This window comes from Larus michahellis, chromosome 4 (assembly GCF_964199755.1).
Source record: "Larus michahellis chromosome 4, bLarMic1.1, whole genome shotgun sequence".
NCBI lineage: Eukaryota > Metazoa > Chordata > Aves > Charadriiformes > Laridae > Larus > Larus michahellis.
The window spans coordinates 17,664,734-17,688,453 of NC_133899.1; the positions used below are offsets into that span (position 1 = coordinate 17,664,734).

The following is a 23,720-nucleotide window of genomic DNA, read 5'->3' on the forward strand; positions in this document are numbered from 1 at the left end:
TTTATAAACTGGCAAGAGAACTTGCTCTCTCAATGAAAAATTTACACAGAATTGATCCAGTTTACAAGCTTTTGAAAATCATTGTTTTCACATAGCAGATTTTTTTTTTTTTTAGAAGTTTTTGGCCAAAATATGAGCAGATTGCATTTTTACTAATAGAAATGTGTGACTTTCACACCATGCTGTCATTCAGCAACTTTTGATAGCAAGGAGCATCATGGTTCTGGGCGCTGGATCAGAAAGAAGTGAAACTGCGTTCATTCCTCTGATTGGCACCGTATCCCTATAGAGGAGGAAACATTCTGATCTGCAACACGCAGAGATGATGTTAAGAAAATTTCAGGGAGGTGCTTGTGAAGAGAAGTAGTGGGGGTAGGGAATACAAGATCAAGATAAGACACAAAAGCTGTCAGAGAAATGGAATATTATGTGTAAGACTGCAGGGGCAGAGCAAGAGGTGAACACGAGGAGGGGACACTAGAACTACAGAGAAGGAGGGGAAAAATGTGCAAAGAAAGGTGTAGCTAGAGCAATCCGATCACAAAATAAGCCCATGTTCTAAACCAGAAGGTCCTTAAAATCCTCTGCTATTCGTCCCATAGTAAGATAGTCCTGGCCTTTCTTAATACTGTGCTTCTTGAATCCAAAAGGAACCTGAGCCTAGAATATTAGGTGGTAGTGCATGAAATGAACTATGGTTGCACAGATACAAATGCTTAACATAGCAACATGCATTTATGAGGCATTTTAATTGACCATTTTACAATAGAGGATCAAAATTTGGAATAGGTTGCCCAGGAGGTTTCAGCCCTGAAGCTAAGCAGAACTTGACTGAGTAACATAAAAGAATTCTGAAGTTGGCTTTGAGTAGGGACCAGATGTCCTCTGGAGACCCCTTCCAGCTTGACTTACATCTCAACACTTACTTGATGAAAGAACATGTAGTTATCTTTTTTCTTCGTTGTGGGTAGTCTTGTTATTCATTTAAAAATCAAAATGTGGATCACATTCAGAATCATCTCTACATGCCATATGTACATCAGGCCTGTAATGCCTTTGCTCCAAATCAAAGACTGGTGATCTTATTTATTGGTCAAAAAATAATAACTTATAAATTCTGTTGCGTGAGTTCACGAGACTGAGCATGTTCAATGTCCAGTTGTTTCAATGAAACGATCAGTAAGGGACTGGTACAGATCAGCACAGCTTGTTGCACTTACTAACATACAGACAAAGTTTAGAAGAGTGCCAGTTAGACCAGAGTTTCATCTAGCCTAGAGTCCTCTCTCCGGCAATGGCCAGAAGCAGATGCAATGGGAAGAATTTAAGAGCAGGGTAAACACCCATGATGATTCTTCCCAAACTCCAAAGATGCAAACCAGGAACTTCATGGGAGAGGTACCATTTCACGAATTTACTGGTCTTCCAAGAAATTCACACTCGTAAGTTCATCAGGTTTCCCTTTAAATCCATGTTAAATTCTAGCTCAGAAGTTCAATCACAGTGTGCCTTGTCTGCATCACTTTGGAATATATTAGCTAATTTGACATATTAGCTGACAAGTGCTAATGTAACAAATTGTTTCTATGAAACAAAGTGAGATAAAAATGGAAAAAGTGGTTTATCCAAGTCCATCACCAGAAAGAGTCATACGTACCTGAGTCACAAGTACCTGAGAATCCAACAGTCTTTAAAAAAAAAAAAAAAAAAAATCTGTTTTGAAAAGAAAGACATGTTTTCTAAGTAATAATTCTACTGAGAACACCTAATGACAAGCCAGAATTTACTTTTGAACAAGCAGCTCTTTGAACAGGCAGATCTGTGGTAATGCTTACTGCAGCTTCATTCCAGCGTGCATTCGCCAGTGCCATTCGCTTCACACTAAAAGTAACAAATCTGGGAGTGGAAAATGTTTGGGTGGTTTGTTTTTTTTTTTTAAACCTTTCTGCTGAACATACTTTGTGGTTAACTATTAAAAGACAATGAAAATGTTCATTGCTTCTTAAAAAAATTATGCCTATAATCTTTTGTAAGCTATGTTGCTTAAACAATCTATAGTGTTTTGGTAATTTAAGATTTTCATTTTCTGTGTGGACTGTTAGTTTGGACATATACCAAATATGTGATACTTCTCTTATTTGGACTTTTGCAAAGAGAAGCAAATGATACAAGTGTTTCAACCGTTACCGTCTCATCAATGGCTTTTCAGGTGTTCAGTATGTTTGATGCCACTTTGGTGTAAAATAACTTGTATTGTCTGTATAAAGACTAAAATCTTGTGTTTCATTTGTTCTGTAAAATGGCAGAAGAGGTTTGTATGCTGGAACAGTTGCATCATTTTCAGCTACACAGATTGGATGATTAGATACTATGTAAAATACATATTTTAGGAAAACTCTTTATCTGTGATTTTATTGGATAGTTTGTCATCATTCTGCAATTATGCCACTGAAAACATATTTAAAGAGGAGTATTAGGCACGTTTCAAATATGAAAAAATAAATATTTTGACACCCTTTAGTTAAAAACAAATCAGATGAATTGCTATCGTGATTTACAGAGTAACCTTTAAATCTGAATAGAAATAATTGTTGTTTTTTCATTAAAATTTAACTAATTTATTCAGCACAATGTTGATTCTTAACAAATTCTGAGAGGTTCTAAGGTTTCTTACAGATAAAACTACTGGATTTTGAATACAGCTTCTCTTTTTTACTTGTTTTTTTTAAAGGGCAAAAACGATTAGTGCAATTCCCTCATTTTTACTATTGAATGTCTTACTTAAATATACAAGTTTTGCATGTCAGACAGCTTTGAATGATTTTACATTGTTGCCCATAGCTAATTTTTTTGAATAAACAGAAGATGTATTTTGCAGTGATAAATTGTCTCTGATAAACCACTTGCTGTCGTCATCTGCAGGTGGTATTTATGCTAACTTTGTATAGCTTACCATTTTCCATTAGTTTAAATGTTAGATTTTGCATCTCTCTCACTTATTTCTAGATTTAAAACATGTATGATACAGAGGAGTTTGCGATAGTAAGGTAACTGCTTGCCTGTAGAGAAACTCAGTAACAGTAGTAGAAAATACCATCTACTGTGAAGTTGTAGCTTTTTGTTTTGAGACATATTTTTCATTTTTCAGACAGTAGTGCTTCTTGAGTTTTGTATTAAGAAGAATACAGGAATTGCTAGTGGTTGTGATGTTATTTTTAATTTTAAAGTTAAGTAGACTAGTATATGGCATTCACTTAGATGTTGGGTATTTTCCTAACAGAAAGCTAATCATCACCCTGGGTAAGAAGCAGAAAAGAAAAAATGAATCTTCAGATGAATTGTCTGATGCTAAGCAGACTCCACAGCGGCCAGTGAAAGATGAAGACTCACAGGTAAGTAGTCAGGTTTTTCCCCTTTTAAATTTGTACGTGGTGTTGTTTCTAAAGGTATTCTTTTCCCCTCTCTATCAGAAGCTGTACTCCTTGTGACGCAGTGACAGTTGCTCTCTCACTGCTCTCCATTTCTCATAGGTAGAACCTTACATTATCGGCTACTTTTCCCAGTTGAAAATCAGAAAATTCTACAGGTTAGAGTCCCCTTTCTGTGTAATGGGACATCAGAGCCCTGCTTGTGTGTGTTTCATTTCAGTACAGAAGTCCATAGATTTGAGACTGAGTTCTCATCTGCTGAGCTGGCAGTTAGACCTCATCCTTACTTTGGCTGACTTTGTGGGGGAAATGCAGAGATTGCCTAATAGAAGGGACATTTATCAGTGAAACTGGCTCTTTGAGGACATTTAAAAGGCTTGTTTCAGACTTCACTGGGGTTTTTTTGAGCTCTGCTTCTGTAGAAACAGAAAGAATTGGTTTCTTGGAGTGTTGGATCTGAAGGGAGCAATGATCAATACGCTGATAGGCTCTAGTTGCTTGTGGAATACTCCTGAAGGAAGCGCATGATGAAGAATTAAAGTGGTGGAGTCATTCCCTCAACAAGTATCTCCCTTCTAACTTTCTCTCTGCCGTTTTCTTCATAGATTGCCCTTACGCACAAAGAAGTATGAACTCTTTGTAAGAGGCTGTATCCTATTTATGTTAGTATCTGTTAGTAACACAATTACAACTTTCTTGCTGTAGGGCAGGCTCCATGAAAAGCAAGGTTATATGCTGGAAATGCACAGGGTTTTATCCTAGGACAGTTTCATCCACAGAGGTGATATCAATATTCAAAATAAGGTGTTGTTGAGTAAAAATTAATTGCATTATTTGATGACAGTATCAGAAAACAATTATGAGATACTGAGCTGACTTTTAGTATTTCACAGATAATGATGCTGGGGGGAAAATAGGATCAGAAGCTATGTCCCAGAATGACTTTTTATTAACTTAAGTGATAGCTTGTCTTAGGTAAAGGGTAGCTGGAAGGGAATGTGAAATTGTTTATCTCTTAGGGAATTTGTTGTGGTATAGAAGGTCCATTCAGTACACTGAAGGAGGTGAAAGCCGGTGTGGTGGTTCTTAAGTCTGTAACTTACCAATAGTGTTCTGTACTCAGATAGGTATAAATTTGTAGGCCAACAAATAAAATACAAAAGACTGAAGATAATTTCTTTTTGTCTCATTGCTTTTGGTTTTTTGTATATTTGATTTTTAGTGCAACAAGGGTCATCTTCAATTCTAGTGTGGGTAGACAGGGAGTATCACCAAATCGCATGATCCTGGCGTGAAGGGAGCAGGGGGTAGAAATAAATTGGGATGTCATGGGATAGGAAAAATTATACTGCAGAATGTCACAGCACTGCCCCATCTGACTTCTAAGGAGCTTGGGAGAAGCATATCAGGAAAATTATAAGTTGCTTTATTTCACTAATTTGTTCTCTCTTCGGTTTTAGAACATTTTCATTGTTTTCTTTTCCTGTTGCAAATAGCTGTCTATTTCTAAGTTCGGGGTGGGAGGGGGCGCAATTTTAGGTCTCTTTTCCCCCTAATTCATTTTGTATGCTTAGTTTCACAGTAAGTGTCTTCCTTAAATATGTTGATTTATTTATTGGAAAAAGGTGTGGTACTTTTTAGCTTTTCAGCTTCTGGAAATACAAAGTCTGTTTTTCTCCAAACAACTCAGGTTATATATTAATATGTTGGAGAACATACGTCTGTTGATGTTTTGTTAATCACTTCATGCTTTAAGAAAAGACGTAGTGAGAAGGACTGAAAATGCCAGTTAATGCCTCATTAGGTTTTGAAAAATTCAACAAGTACTTAATGAATAAAACTCGAACCTCGTTCTTAATCCTTCTTTTCCTAATTCATACATCATTTTACATTGCTCCTATTAGCTGGCATTTAAAAAACAATTTCTACTTCTGTCAGCAAATTATTGTTGATTTAACTGTAATGTGACATTTTATGTCTCATTAATGTGTCTGTTTTAAATCAGAAATTTCTTTTTGTGCTAACACGGCACCCCGCGCACACTCAATTTTTACTGAAGAATACTAATCCGGCCACATTGTTGTGGAAAGCTGATCGACTGGTTTCATCTATGCACTGTCCCAGCTTCTCCAGAAGAGTGGTGATGCCCATTCTTTGATTTTTGCTGTATATGTAGTGTTACTACTCTGTCTTACTAACATAATGTAGTTGTTAAAGGATAGTTGGGTCTTTTACCAGATAACAGCCCAAGGCCTGAATTTAACAGTCAGGAAGAAAGTTGCTGTTCTGCAATCTTACTGTTACTTAACATCTGCTCTGCAGAAGCCAGTATGACCACAGGATTTTGTATTTCGTTCTATCCACAGCTTATTCTTCTCCCAACTGATTACTGCAGTGTATTGCAACCAGCAATGGCTTTTCCTAAACAAAAATGCGCTTTGCTCTGTAGCTCAATATAATTAATTCATTTCATAGAGACTGGTTTACTTTGATGATTTTATTTTTGTGATGCTCAGTTCTCTAAAAGAGACTGCAGTGTTTTCAATTGCTAGCTGACTAGTTTGGTTCTGCTATCGTTATTTATCCAATGGATTTACAAATTAATCTTATGATTAAATATGCAGTGTCTCCTATATTGGTAACGAGGGGGGAAATGGTATGCAATATCCTAACAATCTAAGTATTTGAAACTTAAACAGTGAATGAGAAGGAATTATTTTCTTACACCGAACATTATTTCTCCAACTGGAACTCGTTGTCCTCAGGTTCGTGCAGAAATGAGAACGGATGATTAGGGAGGTAAACTGCAAAGTAATCAAAATGCTGGTGTTAAACAAGCTTGATTAAGGTGGAGGAGAAAACAGATACATCAACAAAGCAACAAACTTCATTAGCCATCAGACCAGACTTCATCAGCAACCTAACCGATATGATCTAATGAAAATCTTTATAATTTTTTGTGTAGCACTGCTGTTTCATAGACAGATTTCAGCATATGTTGTATGGTTCAGTGAGATTCTTGAACTGGACAGTAACACACCTGTTATGCTGCGTTATGAAATTGCTGTAGAAATAATGATGCTTGTATCAGCTTTGTTACAATACCCTGAAAATATTGTTAGATGTTTGCTTTTGAACTCTAAGAATAAAAGTATCAAATGTTTATATGAAAAAAAAAATAATAAATTGATTGACAGTAGTTTATGGCTACTGTCCCTTCTAGATTCATGTGCTTCATGTTTTCTATCAAGTGTTGGCCTTTGGTTTTAGATGCAGCTAAAGTATTGCTTAGAGTATCCCAAAACTTCCAATTCGTGTTAGAATTTCTTGGTAAAACCTCTATTTTTATTCTCCTGCATGCAGAAGAGAAGATCAAATCGTCAAGTTAAAAGGAAAAAATATGCTGAAGAAGGAGAAGGAAAACAATCGGAAGAAGAAGCAAAAGTTTCTGTGAAAATCAAAAAGAATTCTGCCCCTTTACCTGCTGAACAGCCTTTACAGTTATTTGTGGTAGGTAAAAACTGACTTGGTCTGTATGGGGAACTTTCTGTTTGTCTCAAGTAGTTCAGTGAATAAGGCTCATAACTTGAAAGGAATACATCGCTATTACTAAGCTAAAGTTTATTTAATATGACATCTTGCTAAGTTCTTGAAATCTGGAAGAAATGGCTTATTGCTATTTTTTTTCTTTTCTGTTCTAAACATTCATCGACTTAACTGAAGTTAAGGATAAGACTAAGGATATGTATATCTCAAATAATGTCTTATGCTGTGTAGGCATATGAAAAAGCTGTATGCTAATATTATCATGACTTTCAGAACTAGAAAATTAATTGAGCCTATGGGGATCTGTGCTTACTGAGATTTTTAAAAAGCATGCTCCTCCCATTTTTCCCTCTTCAGGTTTACACTTCACTGTGTAACTTGTGCCAGGTCTGGTACTCATGTTTGCTGTTGAGCCATTCTAGGTAAATAAAGTGGCAGGAAAGAAACAGGGGAAAAAAGCATTTGTGACATGTTTGAAGGAGTGCCAAAGTTGTAAGGGAAAGAGGAAGATAGTGTGATTGGAAACAAATCAGACAAGAGGGAAGGTGACTTTAGAAGTTGGCTCTCTGTCTCGAACCACAACTTCAGTCTTGGCAGAGCTAAGTATTTCCATATCTGTGTCACACCTCAGCCCTGCTGGAATTCCCAGGCACGACCTTGTCTGCCCGATTCCGCAGCATTTATTATCTACGTTCAGAGTAAATCTATTAAATTGAGTTTCACACGTGCCGGTTTTGTTTTATTAATATTTTTTTAACCTGTCTGCCAGGGTTCTTTTTTCTCCGTATCTGTATAACCGAATTCTGGGTATGCCCACGGCATCAAGTTAACTCACCAGGGCAATCGCAGTGAGTCTGTGTTGGGAAAGCATCAGAATCACCATTGCTTGCACTAGAAGTGTTTGGCTGGTGAGCGTTGCATCTGATGCTCTTTGGAAGTGCCAGACTTACGGTACTTTTGCATGTATTTCTCTTTGGATATAGACCTAGATTTTTAAATTTTAATCCCTGACTGTTACAGAGAATGGTACTGTCAGAAGTCAAATTTGCCTTTATTGTTGATCTTCTAACAAGCCGCTTGTGTTTGAAGGTTTTAAGTCTGATGAGGGCATTTACTGCAATGTATAATGTCATTGTTTTCCTGTATCAGTTTGAAGTGAGGGCATTTACAGCAATCTATGTGATTGTTTTCCTGCATTTATAGGAAAATCCAAGTGAAGAAGATGCAGCGATTGTAGACAAAATCTTATCCTCCAGGGTAATAAAGAAAGAAGTAAGTGATTGTCATGGGATAAAGTTGCTTAGTTGAAAAAGGGGGTTTTATCTGTCATTTTACATTTTCCCTGAATTTCTTTTCCTAGATATCTGCTGGGATGACAGTAGAAACAGAAGAGTTTTTTGTAAAGTACAAGAACTAGTAAGTATTAAAAAGTTTTTTCATTGGAGATGTTGACTGAAATTGAGTACCATATTCATGTACTTAAGTTTTGTGTTGTTTGAAGATTACTTATAACAAGATTTTGACATCTCTTGAGATTTTTCTTTACAAATTTAATCTTAAAAATGCTAAGAATCCGTGTTACATTGTTAGTAATAATTTTAAAATTATCGGTACTGTGAAACCAGCACTGACCAATAAGATGACGGCCATTATTGCTAAAAGAACAGACTTTTTACAGAAGATATATTTATTAAATTCAGCAGGGGCTACATGCCTGAGGCTAATTTTAATTTTATTAATTTAAATCAGCGCTGTTTTGTGAACCTAGATTAGATTTACAATGTCATATATTTAGGAGAGGTTGATGCAGGAGACGGTCTTACTGTTTTAAAAAGAAAAAAAACTTCCAGCAATAGAAATTATTTTACATCAGAACCAGGAAATAAATAGTGAAGAAGAGAAAGAACTTTTCCCATATTTTCTTGTTTTAAATTTCATACCTGTCTTCCTGTCACTACTGGGTTCCTGATGTTGAAAATGCAAACACATTTTTAATTTTACATACGTGAGTAATTTCAGTAGGTTCTTGCTAATAAATGTAATTTGAGACTGGATTCATGTGTTTCTGGAGACAATTTAGCTCTTGTTTTCTGAAAGGGTAAAATCTGTCTTTTCATCCAAGAATGTATAACACACAGCAATAGCTCTTCTTTGTTTCTAGCAAAGCTTAAAAAGTGATGAAAATATATTAAAAAGGGGTTGTGAGGAAGAAATATATGTACTTCTGTCAAACCAGTCTAACTTGGGGAAGGCTCACTTGTGGGTTTAGTGAGATTGTGTAGGCACTGGTGCTCATGCCTTCTCCTTCCTTTGACGCTATTCCTTCGTGCTTCTCTCCCAACCCAATCTGATGCCATGTTGCTCTTTGCCATGGGCTCTGGCGCTCCTCACCAGTCGTTTAATGGGCTCAGCTGTAGAGTTCAGCAGTACCCGTGAAGAGATGTTCACGTGAAGTACATGAAAAAGTTAGATCAATATATTAAGTACTTTACGTCTCTGGGTACTTTCTGATAGGGGTGTCAGATTTTAATCTTGATTTATTTAAGCTCACTTTAAATACGCTTGTTTCTCTTCTTAGGACACATGAAAGAAATTTGTGAGTTCATAGAACCCAAAACCACTGCCTTACCTAGATGCTGCAAGATGATGATTTGGAGGAATAAATCTTTGATCTTTACAGTCAATTCTGTCTTAAATGATAAAATGTACCTTTTTGAGTGAAATTCAGGTTTATAAAATACATTATTGTAACTGTATATTAAAAATAGACAGTAAGCTTTTGCTTTCACTAATATGTGAATGTTAATCTCTGTAATTTTTAGCTCTTATCTCCACTGTGAGTGGGCCACAGAACAACAGCTTTTAAAGGATAAAAGAATCCAGCAGAAAATAAAACGTTTCAAACTAAGGCAAGCACAAAGAGCTCACTTTTTTGCAGATGTGAGTATGAAATATACAATTAAATAAGCTTTTTTTCCTCGTAAAGTTGTGATAAATCGTTTGCTTTTAAATAGAAGAACTGAATGTTGAGAAGTAAAAATTATCCATCAGGGTTGGGGTTTTGGTTACAGCAGGGGCTTGTTTGTTTAACATTACTTTAAGAGCAAAACTTTAAGTCTTCTGGAGTCACTGAACTAACCTGCCTTCCATGGTTTAAAATTGGCATTGTTTGGATAACTACTTAAAAGTGTCAAGGAGGGAAAGATTATGTTAGTATATGCGACTTTCTCAAGGCAACACTTCATCCCTAAATGAGTGCCTTTTCAAGTCTAGTGTCACATCTCTCTTGAGTGCCAGTTGCCCCCACCCCAAAAAACAACAAAAAAAAATATTTAAGATGTGTGCAAAAGCCTCAATAGTTTCCAACTGCCAAATTCATTTTGTGTAGGCTGAGACCAAGTCTTAGCATATGCCAGGTTTTTCTACCTCCACTGATTTTTATTAATCTTGCATTGCAGATGGAAGAAGAACCTTTTAATCCTGACTATGTTGAAGTAGACCGGGTATTAGAAGTATCTCTTTGTGAAGATAAGGACACTGGTGAGGTAAATATATCTTAAAGCAAGTCAGGAAGATACACCTTCATGTAGTGTTTAATAATTGTAGTTTTAGCAGATTGCAGAGTAACGCCTCAATGATTTTAAGCTTCAGCAGTATTTTTTATGAGACATGACAGTGTTGTCATTTCCTATGCTAGCCATGTATTTTGAAATAGAAATCAGAGTGCAGTGGCTTATATTTTTATTAGTATTAATACATCATGGTACACAAAGCTTAGATAGTTACTGACATAAATTTGAGGTTTGTTAATTGCTTTGTGAGTTCCACCAAAAGGCTGATCCCATGGACAGTCCTGGCCCTCTGATAGTGACAAGGGATCACTGCTGAAAAAAGCAGAAGGCGGCAGGACAGCGGTGGTTCCCTCTTCCTCTCCAACTCTGTTCCCAAAGCTTTAGGCAACCACTGATTTGGGAGGTATTTTGAAAGTCACCAGTGGACCTTTCCCTCTGTATTTATCAAAATTTTTTGAATTTAAAGCGCCTCTTCTGGAAGGCTATTACAGAACAAAAATACGAGATGAGATGACAGACTGGCAAAGTTGTTGATCAAGGCTGTTGGAGTAGCTGTGGTGCTTACTCTCTTCTTCTAAATAGCAAAATGAGCAGACTCTTACACAGTGGCTTCTGCATTAGTCTTCCTAAAGCAGGGTTGAGGGTTAATATTACTTTTCATTGTGTGTAGCTGAGTTGTCATTGTTACACTTCTAGAGAAAATGTCATCATCAGTCTTTCCCCCAGCTTAAAAATTTAGACTTTGTCTAAATAAAATAATTAACTTTGGTTCCATCTTTTGAGACTTTTCCTAATTTTTTATATTGTCGCAGAACAGCAGAACTGTAAAGCTTTTTATTTTGTTGAGAAGACCTCTGTTTTAGGAACTTTCTCAAGCTCTTTGTTTTAGGCTTAGGTTGCTTGATTAGGAGAGTGGAGGAAATGTTAAGGGTAGCACCTCTGTAGTTAACATTTGTAGTTAACTGGTGGCGGCGTCCCCCTGCTCTGTTTCCACAAACATCACGAACATGGTAATTTATCTTTCCTAAGAATGACATGTGGGTTAGTGGGATTGAAAAGTACTCCAGGGGTCTACAAGTGGCAGAGTATGGGAAAATAATCTTTAAAAAAGTATCAGAAATGTGCTTTTTGTTTCCAGCTCTCATAAAAGCTAGCGACTCAAATAGTAAGGCATATTAACAATCTGTACGCTAAATTAAAAGCTGATAACATTCAGAATTTTCTTCTGCAGCCTGTTATTTACTATTTAGTAAAATGGTGTTCATTGCCATATGAAGACAGTACGTGGGAGCTGAAAGAAGATGTAGATCAAGCAAAAATAGAAGAATTTGAACAATTGCAAGCTTCCAGGCCTGACTCAAGGAGATTGGTAAAATTATACATAATTTACTTGTCTGTCTTGGCAAATTGGATTTGATTTTCCCAACTTTTAACTTTTGTGTTAAAACATAAAGTGTATTGACATTCTGTGTACAGGATCTGTGAGCCTTGTTACGTAAGAATAATAATATTTGCAGGTAGCCATAGATAAATATTCTTATCTAATCTGTTACTCGGTTAAAAAAAATAAAATCTTTGTTTAGGAAAAAATAATGAAGTGCTATAACTTTCTGAGCTTTTAACTGAGTGATGAGCAGTACATTTAAACTGGCTATCACAAAATCTAAACAGCATTAAGATGAGGAGAAAACAGAATAAAGTATAAACATCCTTTTATAGAGAACAGGGCTAAGTCTTGTGCTTCAACACTGAAGGAAATTGGCAAACAGAATCTGTCAGACAGATTCCGTAATTACTTCCTGCTTTTATTTTTCTTCTTGCCATAAAGGGCTGGCTGAAAGGAAGAAAAATACAGGTAATAAGGAAATGTGATTTACCTTAAAATTATCAATCTTCTGTCTCGTAGAGCAGGAGAAAACAAAATAGTTTTCTATTTAAAGTCCTGCCATAGCATTGTCAGAGTAAGACATGTCCTGTGTGGTGTAGTACAACACTTGTTATTTATTTTACATAACTGAATATGCACAGAGTTTTAATTTTTAGGCTTTGAATTTTATTTTAATGGTGTTTCCATCTACAGATAATGACAGTAGTCACGATTAACGACTTCATATTATATTTAGTTCATTTTTCTGATATTTATTTAACATCCTGCCATTTTGGCATGTGGGAGGAAGGGCTTTTATAACTCTCTGTTACCGTATTTGGCTTTGAGAGAAAAAGATGATTAAAGCATAGCCGTACAACTGACTGTCGTGGTAGCATCAGCAACAAGTATTTTTCATTCCAGACTCCAGTGTTCGCAGAGCGGGGCTGCTGCAGGGCTTGGGGGGGCAGACAGATGGCTGCGGGTGGGCGAGGGGAGGAAGCCCCAGCGGCTGCGGGGAGTGGGCAGACAGCTACAGCTACCGCTGCACCCAGACCTGGTGTCGCCTGGTGTGACGTGGGCAAGAGAGACAGAGAGAAAATGCTAATCTAAAATTCAGAGCTGCCAGATAAGGCCACATGAGTCTAGAGTGAATGCAAGCTTTTATAAGTACTGAGAAATGTAGTGGGGGAAAGTACTGATCAGAAAAGCTCTTACTAAAAATATTTAGCTTGAAAGTGTGAGTTTGTTCACATTGGGAGGCAGATGCTGCCTGAAGAGAGTGTTCTCTGCTGAAATGCTGCCTGGTGTCAGTCTTTGGCTTCGTGATTTCTCTACTAAGTTGCCTGCTAAGCTAATAGCCAGCCTCTTGAGTCTCCGGGCTTGCGAATTAGAGAGAGAGAGAGAGAGAGTGTGTGTATATATGTAACATATATTTTGTGTATATATAAAATATGTATTGTTTCAAGTCTAATATATATTAATTTTATATAATAATTTTTTTATATATGTAAAATATATATAAATACATATTTATTTATTTTTTTTTTAGAGAAAGAGAGAATATTTTATACATAGCCTCTCAGCTTTCCTGTAGCTTGCTAGGGATGTTAAGATGCAATACCTTGGTACTGTTACAGTCTGTTTTGTCGGGTCCTTTGTATCGTGATCCTGCATGTGCTGATACTGCGTATCATCTGACCCCTTGGTGAAATGACTCAGGGAATTAAACCGCTCACAGGTCTACTTTGTTGTATTCCTGGTGTTGGTTTCCTGAATTGGCTAACTGTGAGATCGAGTCATCAGCAGTGACCAGGGCAAATGCCGAAAGGAAAGGGCAAGGTCACAGTAACTTGGTGTGGATTGCCCAAACTGCTTCAGAATCCAGAGTTACTCAGACTTCGGGGATTTTTCTAGTCCCAAATACCCAGTTGGCTGTGGTTGTAGGACAGCTGTTCTTAGAGCTTCCCAAGTGAAACTTCGTAGGTCCTTGAAGTTTCTCATACAAATACATTAGTGTTTCAAATTACCAGTGCCAAGCTATTTGTATGCTTAGTTTTAGAAATCAAATGCTTGTTATTATTATAATATAGTCTTAAATTAATTTGAAAAGTATTACTTTATATAGACAAATAAATAGAAATTTCAGGTTTCTGCAGACTAGTCGTTAATAAGTAATGTTAATAATGATACCTTCCCAGTTTTAAGGTTGAATAATTACATTCTAAATCTAAAGTTGTTATACTCAGGCAATAGTGGGTTAAAACGTCTTGGAAAAATACAGCTTGTACCAACTCACACGTTTGTTAATCTTTCCCTTAAAGGACCGACCACCTCCAAACTCCTGGAAGAAGATAGAGCAGTCCAGGGAATATAAAAATGGCAATCAGCTCAGGGAATATCAACTGGAAGGACTTAACTGGCTCCTATTCAACTGGTACAATAGGTATATGCATGCAATGTCTTTTAATGTAAATTCTAAACCATATGGAGTGAATCACTTAGTGGGGATGAATACAGTTTTAACTAAATTTATCTTTAACTTTTCTGCTTATAGCTAGAAGAGTGTAACTGAAAAAAAGAAAAGTCTCTTCCTTTGGCTGTACAAGTATGTTTTTATCAACAAGAGTAACAAAAAACAAATCTTAAAGAATAAAACTAACATAACTGAAAATAAATTTTTAATGGCTATGAGGAAATAAAAAGTAACCTTCATCAAAGTACAAGCTTTCAGAATTTTTGGAACAACTGGGAAACGCTTGCATCTTTCAAAATGATTTCTAGAATTAGTATGTATTTTTAAAGTTACCTCTCTTCAAAAGTTGCCCGTCCTTTATAGAAATGATATCAGCGAGCATACCCTTTTACCATACAGTTCCATGAGCTGCAAAGAAAAAAAGATTTTGTTTCAATTCTCAGTCAAGCCCAACACAGCTGTGTGAGTATCTGTGCAAAGAGAGGGAAGGGCTGGAATGTGTGGCTGAGGGTGAGCTCTTAGTGGTACTTCATGCAGTATTTGCTTATATGAGTCTGCCTCAGTTGTGCAAAGAGGGGAAATTTGTCTGTGATGCTATAACGCACTCTTTTATGTGAGTGTAGCTGGGATACTTCCCATCTGTGACTGTTAGGGAATCTTCACTCGTTTCTAGGTTTTTTGTCAAGGTGAGTGTACATGTAGGAAATCTGATTAATTTGAATTCCTTTGATTAGGGCAGTCGTAGTCCCAAAAGGTTACTTTTGGGATATTATTATAGGAGAAATTCATGGAACATTCCACGCTCAGGTTTTGCCCAGTGCTAAACATGGTCGAAAGCTTCATTCTTTCACCATAACCAGGGAACAATTGCAAGCATCTTTTATAGTGCCTCAATTTTGGCTGTTGTTTTAAACTGGTATATTTGAGCTTTGGTTTTATAAATTGTCCATTGGAGTAACAGCTTTAGTGTCTGTCCTTTCTTTGACGCTAATAACAAATACATATATTTTACTTTCAGGCGAAATTGCATTTTAGCGGATGAAATGGGTCTCGGCAAAACCATTCAGTCAATTACATTCCTCTATGAAATCCTCCTGGCTGGTATAAGAGGGCCTTTTCTGATCATAGCTCCGCTTTCCACTATAACCAACTGGGAAAGAGAATTTCGCACGTGGACTGACCTTAACGTTGTAGTGTATCATGGAAGTATGATCAGCAGGCAGATGATTCAGCAGTACGAAATGTATTTCAGGGACTCCCAGGTATTGTAATGTCACTTATATGCAGTAACTTACCCAAAACCTCTTTCAGGTAGCTGTAATAAAAAGTACACTTTATATTATCAGTACATATGTTGTAGTGAAAGTCATTTTACGTCCTATGATGTGTTTTCTAACCTTTTTACATATCGGAATCTTTTAACATATGCTTACTGAGTGAATTTTGTGGAAGTGGTTGCAGCAAGATGCGTGTTGTTTCGGCTTGCTGAGTAATTTGCAATTGAATAGCAGTGACGCTGATACTCGCGTGGAGATTAAAATGTACACAGATGGTTGCAGTTGGGTCCTGAATTTGAAGAGCAGTGAGAACAAAAATGCAGCCGATTAAGCTCTGCGTTACCTTTATGTAGCTGTTGATTTCCTTTGCTTTTCCGTCTGAAATACTTCACATTAAATGACATGGAAAAACCTTGAAATCTGATTATTGTAAAAGGGAGGCTTTTGCCTTTTCTGTACATTCTGAATAAATAAACAATTTTTTTAAATTGTCATGGTATTTCTAGAAAATTCATGAAACTGAAAACTTTTTTTTAAGTAGTGCTAAATATTAAACCTTGTTTCTCCAGTGAGTGAATGTGTAATGCCATATTGAAGGCCTTGCATATTCTTTCTGTCAGACCAGCGGAGTAGAGTAAGCTCAATTAAAAGTGTTCATTTAGTTCTCAAGTGATTTTTTTTTTTTTTTTTTTACTTTATGAGTGCTAAATGTATTACCGTCAGATATTTTGATTGATTGACTGTAGGGTTTTTCCTGTCAGTTACTCTTTTCAGATTTTCTCAGGATTAAAAATGTGATATTATCTACATGCACCTTTGAAACCTTTATTAGATGGTTATATCTGTAATTTAAAAGTGGTTAATATTTTACTGTTGGTTAGACAGTATTGGATTTGTGGCTATGGATAATTACTCACCAGTATTAATTACAGCGTTATAGAGATGTAGTAAATGTGTATGGGATGATGGAACAATTTATAATGTAAAATCTGATGTCTGGCTCTTGATAAAATTTCAGCAACAAAATCTTTAAATTGAGTAGATTCGAGGTGATGTAACAAATCCCGTGTGTTGATGAATCTCTAGGGACGTATCGTTCGAGGTACCTACAGATTCCAAGCCATTATCACAACTTTTGAAATGATTCTTGGTGGGTGTCCAGAGTTAAATGCAATTGAATGGCGCTGCGTTATTATTGATGAAGCTCACAGACTGAAGAACAAAAACTGCAAACTGTTGGAAGGACTAAAATTAATGAATCTTGTGAGTAACTGTATTTCCCTTTGGGGGTTTGGTTCTACTTAAGTACAGCAGGGTAATAAATCACAAATTTGTTTTACCTGCCAAAAAAGAGCTTTCAAGCAGTCTTTCTCAGGAGATACCTATTCCTGATACTTCCTTCCAACGTATGTAATTTTGATAGCTGATGCTAGTATGTTTTTGATTAAATAAAATGTGGAAGTTGTAACTGATAGCAGACTATTTCTGATGCTACTGTTCTATAGTTTGTTTTGATTATGATCAGCGATTTCCATTAAAATTTGCTTTATAATGATAAAATAGGTTTTGTGCAGTAATTAATGTTTAAAGGCCTAGAAAGTATTTTAAACAAGTTATTTAACAATAAAAGCAAGCAAGGTACTAGAATTTAAAATAAAATTATTCTCTAGTCCCTTAGTTAAGTTTTTATTTGATATAGTGCAAGGTTTTAAAAAGGGGATACTGCCATGAATCTTGAGGCTTTTGGTGCATTTGGTGCATTACTACAAGATGCACCATGACTAGTTTTGCATAGCTTTTTAGACTTCATTATTCCTTTGAAACACATCTTGCTACACGTTCTCAGAAGTCGTCTTATTTGCTTTCTGATAAATGCTTAGCATATATTTTCCACACTATAGAGAGAGAGTGCTATACATGTGTGAATATTAGAGGCAAAAGTTGAACTGTTCAATCATTTCTTCATTACAGATGTAGGAAGACAGTATTTAAAGAAAAGCTAGTAGGAAATACTTACTGTTGTTCTTTCATAAATCTGTTTATCTGTATTACCTGTGTACTTAGTGATATGCAAAACTGGTATTTTCAGGTTGTGATGCTCAGACTTAACACACAAATTTTTGCGCACGTGTGCCCGTGGGGTCATGTGAGTTCTGTTCCCTTCTACAGGAGCATAAAGTGCTGTTAACGGGTACCCCACTGCAGAACACAGTAGAAGAATTATTTAGCCTCCTTCATTTTCTCGAACCATTGCGCTTTCCTGCTGAATCTACATTCATGCAAGAATTCGGAGACCTTAAAACAGAGGAACAGGTATCACATGTTGAATAGGTTAATTTTGAGCTTGGGTGTTGTAAGAGTGAGCACCCTCCCCTTCACTCCCCACATATCACCTCTGAGTTCTTTTGTCCTGCAATTTCTCTAAACTCTGCAGGCAGTAGAAGTCAGTTCAGTATGATGTTTTATGTTAAAGAATTATTTTTACTTTTTTGTGTCAGTTTTTTAAATTTGGCAATTAAATAGTGAGACTAATAAAAATTGGAAGTTTTCTGACTTTGTAGGCAGTCTTTGCAGACAAGTGCTAAAAGGATATTCTTTGGTTTTGGAGTATATAAAATTTGGTATGTTTCTTTAGTAATTTGGGGTTAAAAAAAAGGCCATATTCCATGTGAAAATTATTTTATGTAAGTCTAGGAGTTCAAAAGTCTTTAACTAAACTACAGTATTACTTTTGCATGTTCCCACAAACTGTTGTCTTTCATTTAGGTTCAGAAACTACAAGCTATCCTGAAACCCATGATGCTCAGACGATTAAAGGAAGATGTAGAAAAAAAGCTGGCTCCTAAGGAGGAAACTATAATTGAAGTAGAGCTAACTAATATTCAGAAGAAATACTATCGAGCGATTTTGGAGAAAAATTTTGCTTTCTTATCCAAAGGAGCGGGGCAAGCAAATGTACCCAATCTGGTTAACACTATGATGGAACTCAGAAAGTGTTGTAATCACCCTTACCTCATCAAAGGTAAATACAAAATAAAGACTGATTTATTTATTTTTAACTACTTTTTGTACTTTTATTTAAAATATATAAGAACTTTTGTTGTAATTCTTTGACATTTTCATCAGACTTCTGAAGGATTGGATTAGGTGGAAGCATTTTTTTGACGGATGCAAGGCAAAGTTGTGTATTTGAGGCCTGAAAGGTGAACTTGTTCTTTTTTAGGAATTCACAGAACACTTAGAAACAGTTGTCTCACGGAAATCTTGCATCTTTTTAAAAGCACTATGAAGAAAAAGTTCTAGATCTAACTTTTAAAATTAATGCTTCTTGGAAGTGATATTGTCTGTGTCAGTCTTGTTGCTTTTCTCACTTAGTTATAACTAATTTGTATGTTTTTCCTGCTCGCAAGAAAATACACTTCAAGCTTTTAAAGTTTTTGCTATCATTTCAGTCCAAGTGAGACTTCAGAAAAGGTCTCAAAATACTGTTTTTAATACTCATGTCCCATTTAAAATATCACAGAGACACAAGGACTTGTTTTTTAGTTGATTTTTACACAACACTTGAACAAGATCTGTTTTCGTTTTTGCAATTGGGGGGAGGGAGTAGTGGCTAATAGGGGATAGAGTACAAGCACTGATTTTTGGTAATTTAGTCTTGTATGTGTATGGAGATATTTGTGTAGATACACCTATAGATATGGAAATATATTCTTTGGTAGGTGCTGAAGAGAAAATTCTGGGAGAGTTTAAAGAAACGTATAGCCCAAGTGCTCCTGACTTCCATCTGCAAGCAATGATCCAGTCTGCTGGTAAATTGGTTCTTATTGATAAACTTCTTCCAAAAATGAAAGCAGGAGGCCACAAGGTCCTTATCTTCTCTCAGATGGTACGCTGCCTTGATATTTTGGAGGATTACCTTATACATAAAAGGTAAGAGACTGCATATTCTGTCTTCTGTAATACACTGTTCTCAGTGGGTATATCTTTGGATGTTAGTGAAGGATTAATGATTACAGCATGCTGAGGATAGGAACTTATTTTTTGCTAATCACTGTGTAACTTGCTGTGTTCTGTGATGGCTTACCACTTATTCACCAACAAATGAAACACAAAACTTCAGACAACAGCTAAAGAGATGATGTTGAGTAAACCATGTGTCTTCAGTTTGTTGCTTTTTCTGTTAAACATGCTTGTATGTATGTACTGTTTGTAAGTTGCCTGTCAGAAACCAAGTAAGTTCAAGCTCAACATTGCTCACCCAAACCTCAGAAGCGTTGAATGTGTTCTTTATTTACATTGTGTTGAACTTGGACCAGACAGCAGTAATGCAGCTTCTCACTCCCAACAGAATATAAGTACAAAATGGTAAACAATTGGGGGTTTGGGTTTTATTAACGTAAGGATTAAAACGTGCTTCCTATCTTTCTGAAATTATTACTGCTTTGGATTTTGCAGCGGAACTGACCTGCCAGCCATAAAGTGGCTCCTTAGGTCGGGTTTTGCTGTCGCATATAATAGCATCCTTTGATTATACTGTTGACTCCATGGAAACTACAAGTTTATTTAAGCACGTGACTAATTACTATGCGTAAAGCCTTAGCACATAAAATCTAACCTTAAACTTGGTTACAATCGGTAGTTGCAATATCAACCTGAAAAACTATAAAAAGGCATCGTTCTGGTTGTTTTAATAGTCCATTTGCTGGAGTGTACATACTGCTTTGAAGTGTATAGTTGTCAGTGAACTACATAGTGATATAGAGTTAACGTGTAAAAAAAAAATAAAAATTAGTGAAAATGTCAAGCCTTTCCACAGTGGATACTGGAATGTATATTAAAAATCATTAGTAGATTATATTAATACCTCTTTTTGTGATAATTTTATATAATTTTTATGGTTTTTGTTTCGTAAAGCTATCTATTTGAGTTGAAAGCTCAATAGTTTATATGTTTTATTTTAAAAAACTAATTTTAGCTTCATAGTAGTACTTATAACCCAGTATGGAAAGTATTCTTTTTTTCTATAATGACATAACATCTAGACTAGCGCATCGTATCTACAGGTAGAATCTTCTGAAATCCATAGAAGCTGAGACTTGCTCTATGCTACCGTTTGATTAGAAATGCTGGAGTGCACGCCTGATTAGACTTAATACTTAACAGAATTCATGACTGTAGGAGAATGGCTGCCTGCCAAAGTGCCTGTGGTCCTGTGGATTATCTGCTGTGCCGTTTTATAGCTGATTAGAAGAAAAATGGTTGTGAAGCTTTTTGACTGGTAGATACACATTCAGCATCTTACTCAATTTGCAATGTACAGAAGTCTTTGCTCCCTTTTTAAGCATTTCACTTGATTTCAGAAGTCTCATAGGAGTCTTTGTAATTATCAAAAGTAACAGAAATGACAGTTTTACTTAAGGCTTTTAAAACCTTAAACTAAAGGTTTTAGTTTAGGAAGCCCTGGATTCATTGATGCCTTGATAAAGACTGTCAGAGGTGCTGTCGTGTCATTTTTGTTCCATTTCTCTTAATCTTGACAGAATCAATACGCAGTTTGTCCAGTGACATCTCACCAAGTACTGCTTTCTGCTGATTACTTGGTTACCTCAAATGTGTTCAGATGATTTGGTATATAATACAAAAGCATGCTGTCCTGCTTCTGTCACCCTAGGCAGGGAGCCAAAAATAACAGCATGTGAAAAACTTGTAAGTGCCCACATGGGACTTCAGGTTATGGCATGTTTTAATGTGACTAAGTGCCATGGTAATACATGTTTCCTGGGACGTATAATCAGATACTTGCTTTAGTGGACGAAGTTCAGAAGAACTTGTCTTAAAACACTCGATGTTTGGACTTGCTGATGTGCGTTAGTACTACAGAAATGTGATTCTGTCATGATTCCTGCTTATGTTAGCCACTGTTGAGAAAAGTTAGTTTGTATTGCTTTTATTTGCTGTAAAGAATAAACATGGAAGCAGTAGACCTGTTCTAATCCCCCTTTAAATTATGGAAAACTTTATAATGATCTGTGTGTGTGCATCTGTGGCAATTTCCAGATATTTATATGAACGAATTGACGGGCGAGTGCGAGGGAATCTCAGACAAGCTGCCATTGACCGGTTCAGCAAACCAGATTCCGATCGCTTTGTCTTCCTTCTGTGCACCAGAGCTGGTGGTTTGGGCATTAATTTAACTGCAGCAGACACATGTATAATTTTTGATTCTGACTGGAATCCTCAAAATGATCTGCAGGTAACTTCCTTTTAGCATAATAGCGAGGCCTAAGAAGTCAAACCTGGCTGATATAAATTTGGTCACTTTGAATATTGTCTCTGTTCTGAACATGTATAACTTTAAAATGTTCAGGGTTGTTTTTTTTAAGGCATACGTTCAATGTTTTTTGATGTATACTTTCTACTTGGATAGGAGAGGTCATCTGGGTTTGGCTGGGCTCTGACTTTTGCTTTCAAATTGATTACTCTTTAAACGCACAACACAGGTAAACGAAGTCAGTGAGTTCATAAAACTCTTTAAGATTTTGGTGACCTGAAACGGGGGGTTAGATTTTGCATATGCTGACTAACAGTTTATGGCAATAGAGCTGTTCAGCTAAGACATAATATATAGAAAAGGATTAATATGTATTAAGAAACAGTGAATTAATCAAATCTAGGAACTGGATTTCAGCAACTGAATCCATTCTCAAGCCGCAGCGCCTTTACCATTTGTATCTGGAGATCAGATAACTTAGGAACCAGCATGTCTCTATCTAGTGTTCCTGCAGGAGGAACACCATTCACTACCATTCAGCACAGATCATTCATTTAATACACTGCTTTTAGAAAACTGTTCACAACACGGAAATGTCTGATAGCTTATCTTATTGCTGGATAAGTCTAAATTCTTATTGCTGTTGTCCCTTCCTCCAAAAGGCTCAAGCGCGTTGTCACAGGATCGGTCAGAACAAAGCAGTGAAGGTCTACAGGCTGATAACGCGCAACTCTTACGAGAGAGAGATGTTTGACAGAGCAAGTCTGAAACTGGGGCTGGATAAGGCTGTCCTACAGAGTATGAGCGGAAGAGAGAACAGTGTCGGTGGTGTATGTAGACTTATTTCTTTAAATAATTTTCCTTTTGCTTTTGTAATCACGTGGGAACTATTTTAAATGGCAGTTGCTACCTTTTTCTTGTCATTTGCATCTCTGTTTTCTTTTCTGATGTGGGCTAACAATATAGTTGACATAATCTTAAGTGGAGTCAGTAATTCTGATAAATCTTTCACTATTTCTTGCCTCTTAAGGTCCAAGGTAGAGAATTTCAAAGTTAAAACAGGGAGAAAAGTTTGTTTCCCTCTGTTTCCTTGTATCTTCCCATATTAATTTATTGTGTTACTTTAATATGAGTTTTACATCAAGTATTAACACGTCATTTTTTTAAACTTATTTTCATTACGGTGTTGAGAATAGCCAAAACAAAAAAGGTGCATATTTGTAAAAATGTGTACTGTAACCACACAGCAAATCATATCAATGGACAACTAGACTTCTATCTTTGTTTTTAATAATCTAGATTTTAAGTTTATAAATTATAAGGCACAGTTAGGTTGCAGAAACATTGGAAAGGGAAATAAAAAAGGCTTTGGGGGATTTTTTTTCTCAAGTAACACTTATTTTATTTGCTCAGATCCAACAACTCTCCAAAAAAGAAATAGAAGACTTGCTTCGAAGAGGTGCGTATGGTGCCATTATGGATGAAGAGGATGAAGGCTCTAAATTCTGTGAGGAGGACATTGACCAAATTTTGCAGCGTCGTACTAAAACTATCACAATTGAATCAGAAGGAAGGGGCTCCACATTTGCCAAGGTGCGGAAGCAGCAAGTTGTTCTTTGACAATATAGAGCTGTAAATATAATTGAATGTTGTAAAGCTTGTGCTTTTTTTTTTGTTTAAATTATCTTTACCTAATGTGTGTGTATGTTAGGTACGTTTTTTGGGTTCTTACCTGTGCACATAGCAAAATCAGAGTTACGTGTACAGATTGAGTAAATGCC

At 36.2% G+C, this 23,720-nt stretch overlaps 1 protein-coding gene across 11 annotated transcripts in view; it reads left to right on the top strand.

The window, feature by feature from the left end:
* CHD9 (chromodomain helicase DNA binding protein 9) overlaps positions 1-23,720 on the top strand; it is a 94,662-nt gene that overhangs the window by 46,009 nt on the left and 24,933 nt on the right. For all 11 annotated transcript variants that reach the window (XM_074583122.1, XM_074583121.1, XM_074583124.1 and 8 more), the window contains 16 exons: positions 3,281-3,392; positions 6,792-6,938; positions 8,178-8,246; positions 8,335-8,390; positions 9,797-9,914; positions 10,433-10,519; positions 11,778-11,915; positions 14,237-14,358; positions 15,407-15,650; positions 16,752-16,928; positions 17,835-17,978; positions 18,432-18,687; positions 19,388-19,598; positions 21,726-21,921; positions 22,602-22,769; positions 23,353-23,532. In XM_074583122.1, coding sequence (XP_074439223.1) covers positions 3,281-3,392; positions 6,792-6,938; positions 8,178-8,246; positions 8,335-8,390; positions 9,797-9,914; positions 10,433-10,519; positions 11,778-11,915; positions 14,237-14,358; positions 15,407-15,650; positions 16,752-16,928; positions 17,835-17,978; positions 18,432-18,687; positions 19,388-19,598; positions 21,726-21,921; positions 22,602-22,769; positions 23,353-23,532 — 2,425 coding nt within the window. The remainder of the gene's footprint in view (positions 1-3,280; positions 3,393-6,791; positions 6,939-8,177; positions 8,247-8,334; positions 8,391-9,796; positions 9,915-10,432; positions 10,520-11,777; positions 11,916-14,236; positions 14,359-15,406; positions 15,651-16,751; positions 16,929-17,834; positions 17,979-18,431; positions 18,688-19,387; positions 19,599-21,725; positions 21,922-22,601; positions 22,770-23,352; positions 23,533-23,720) is intronic.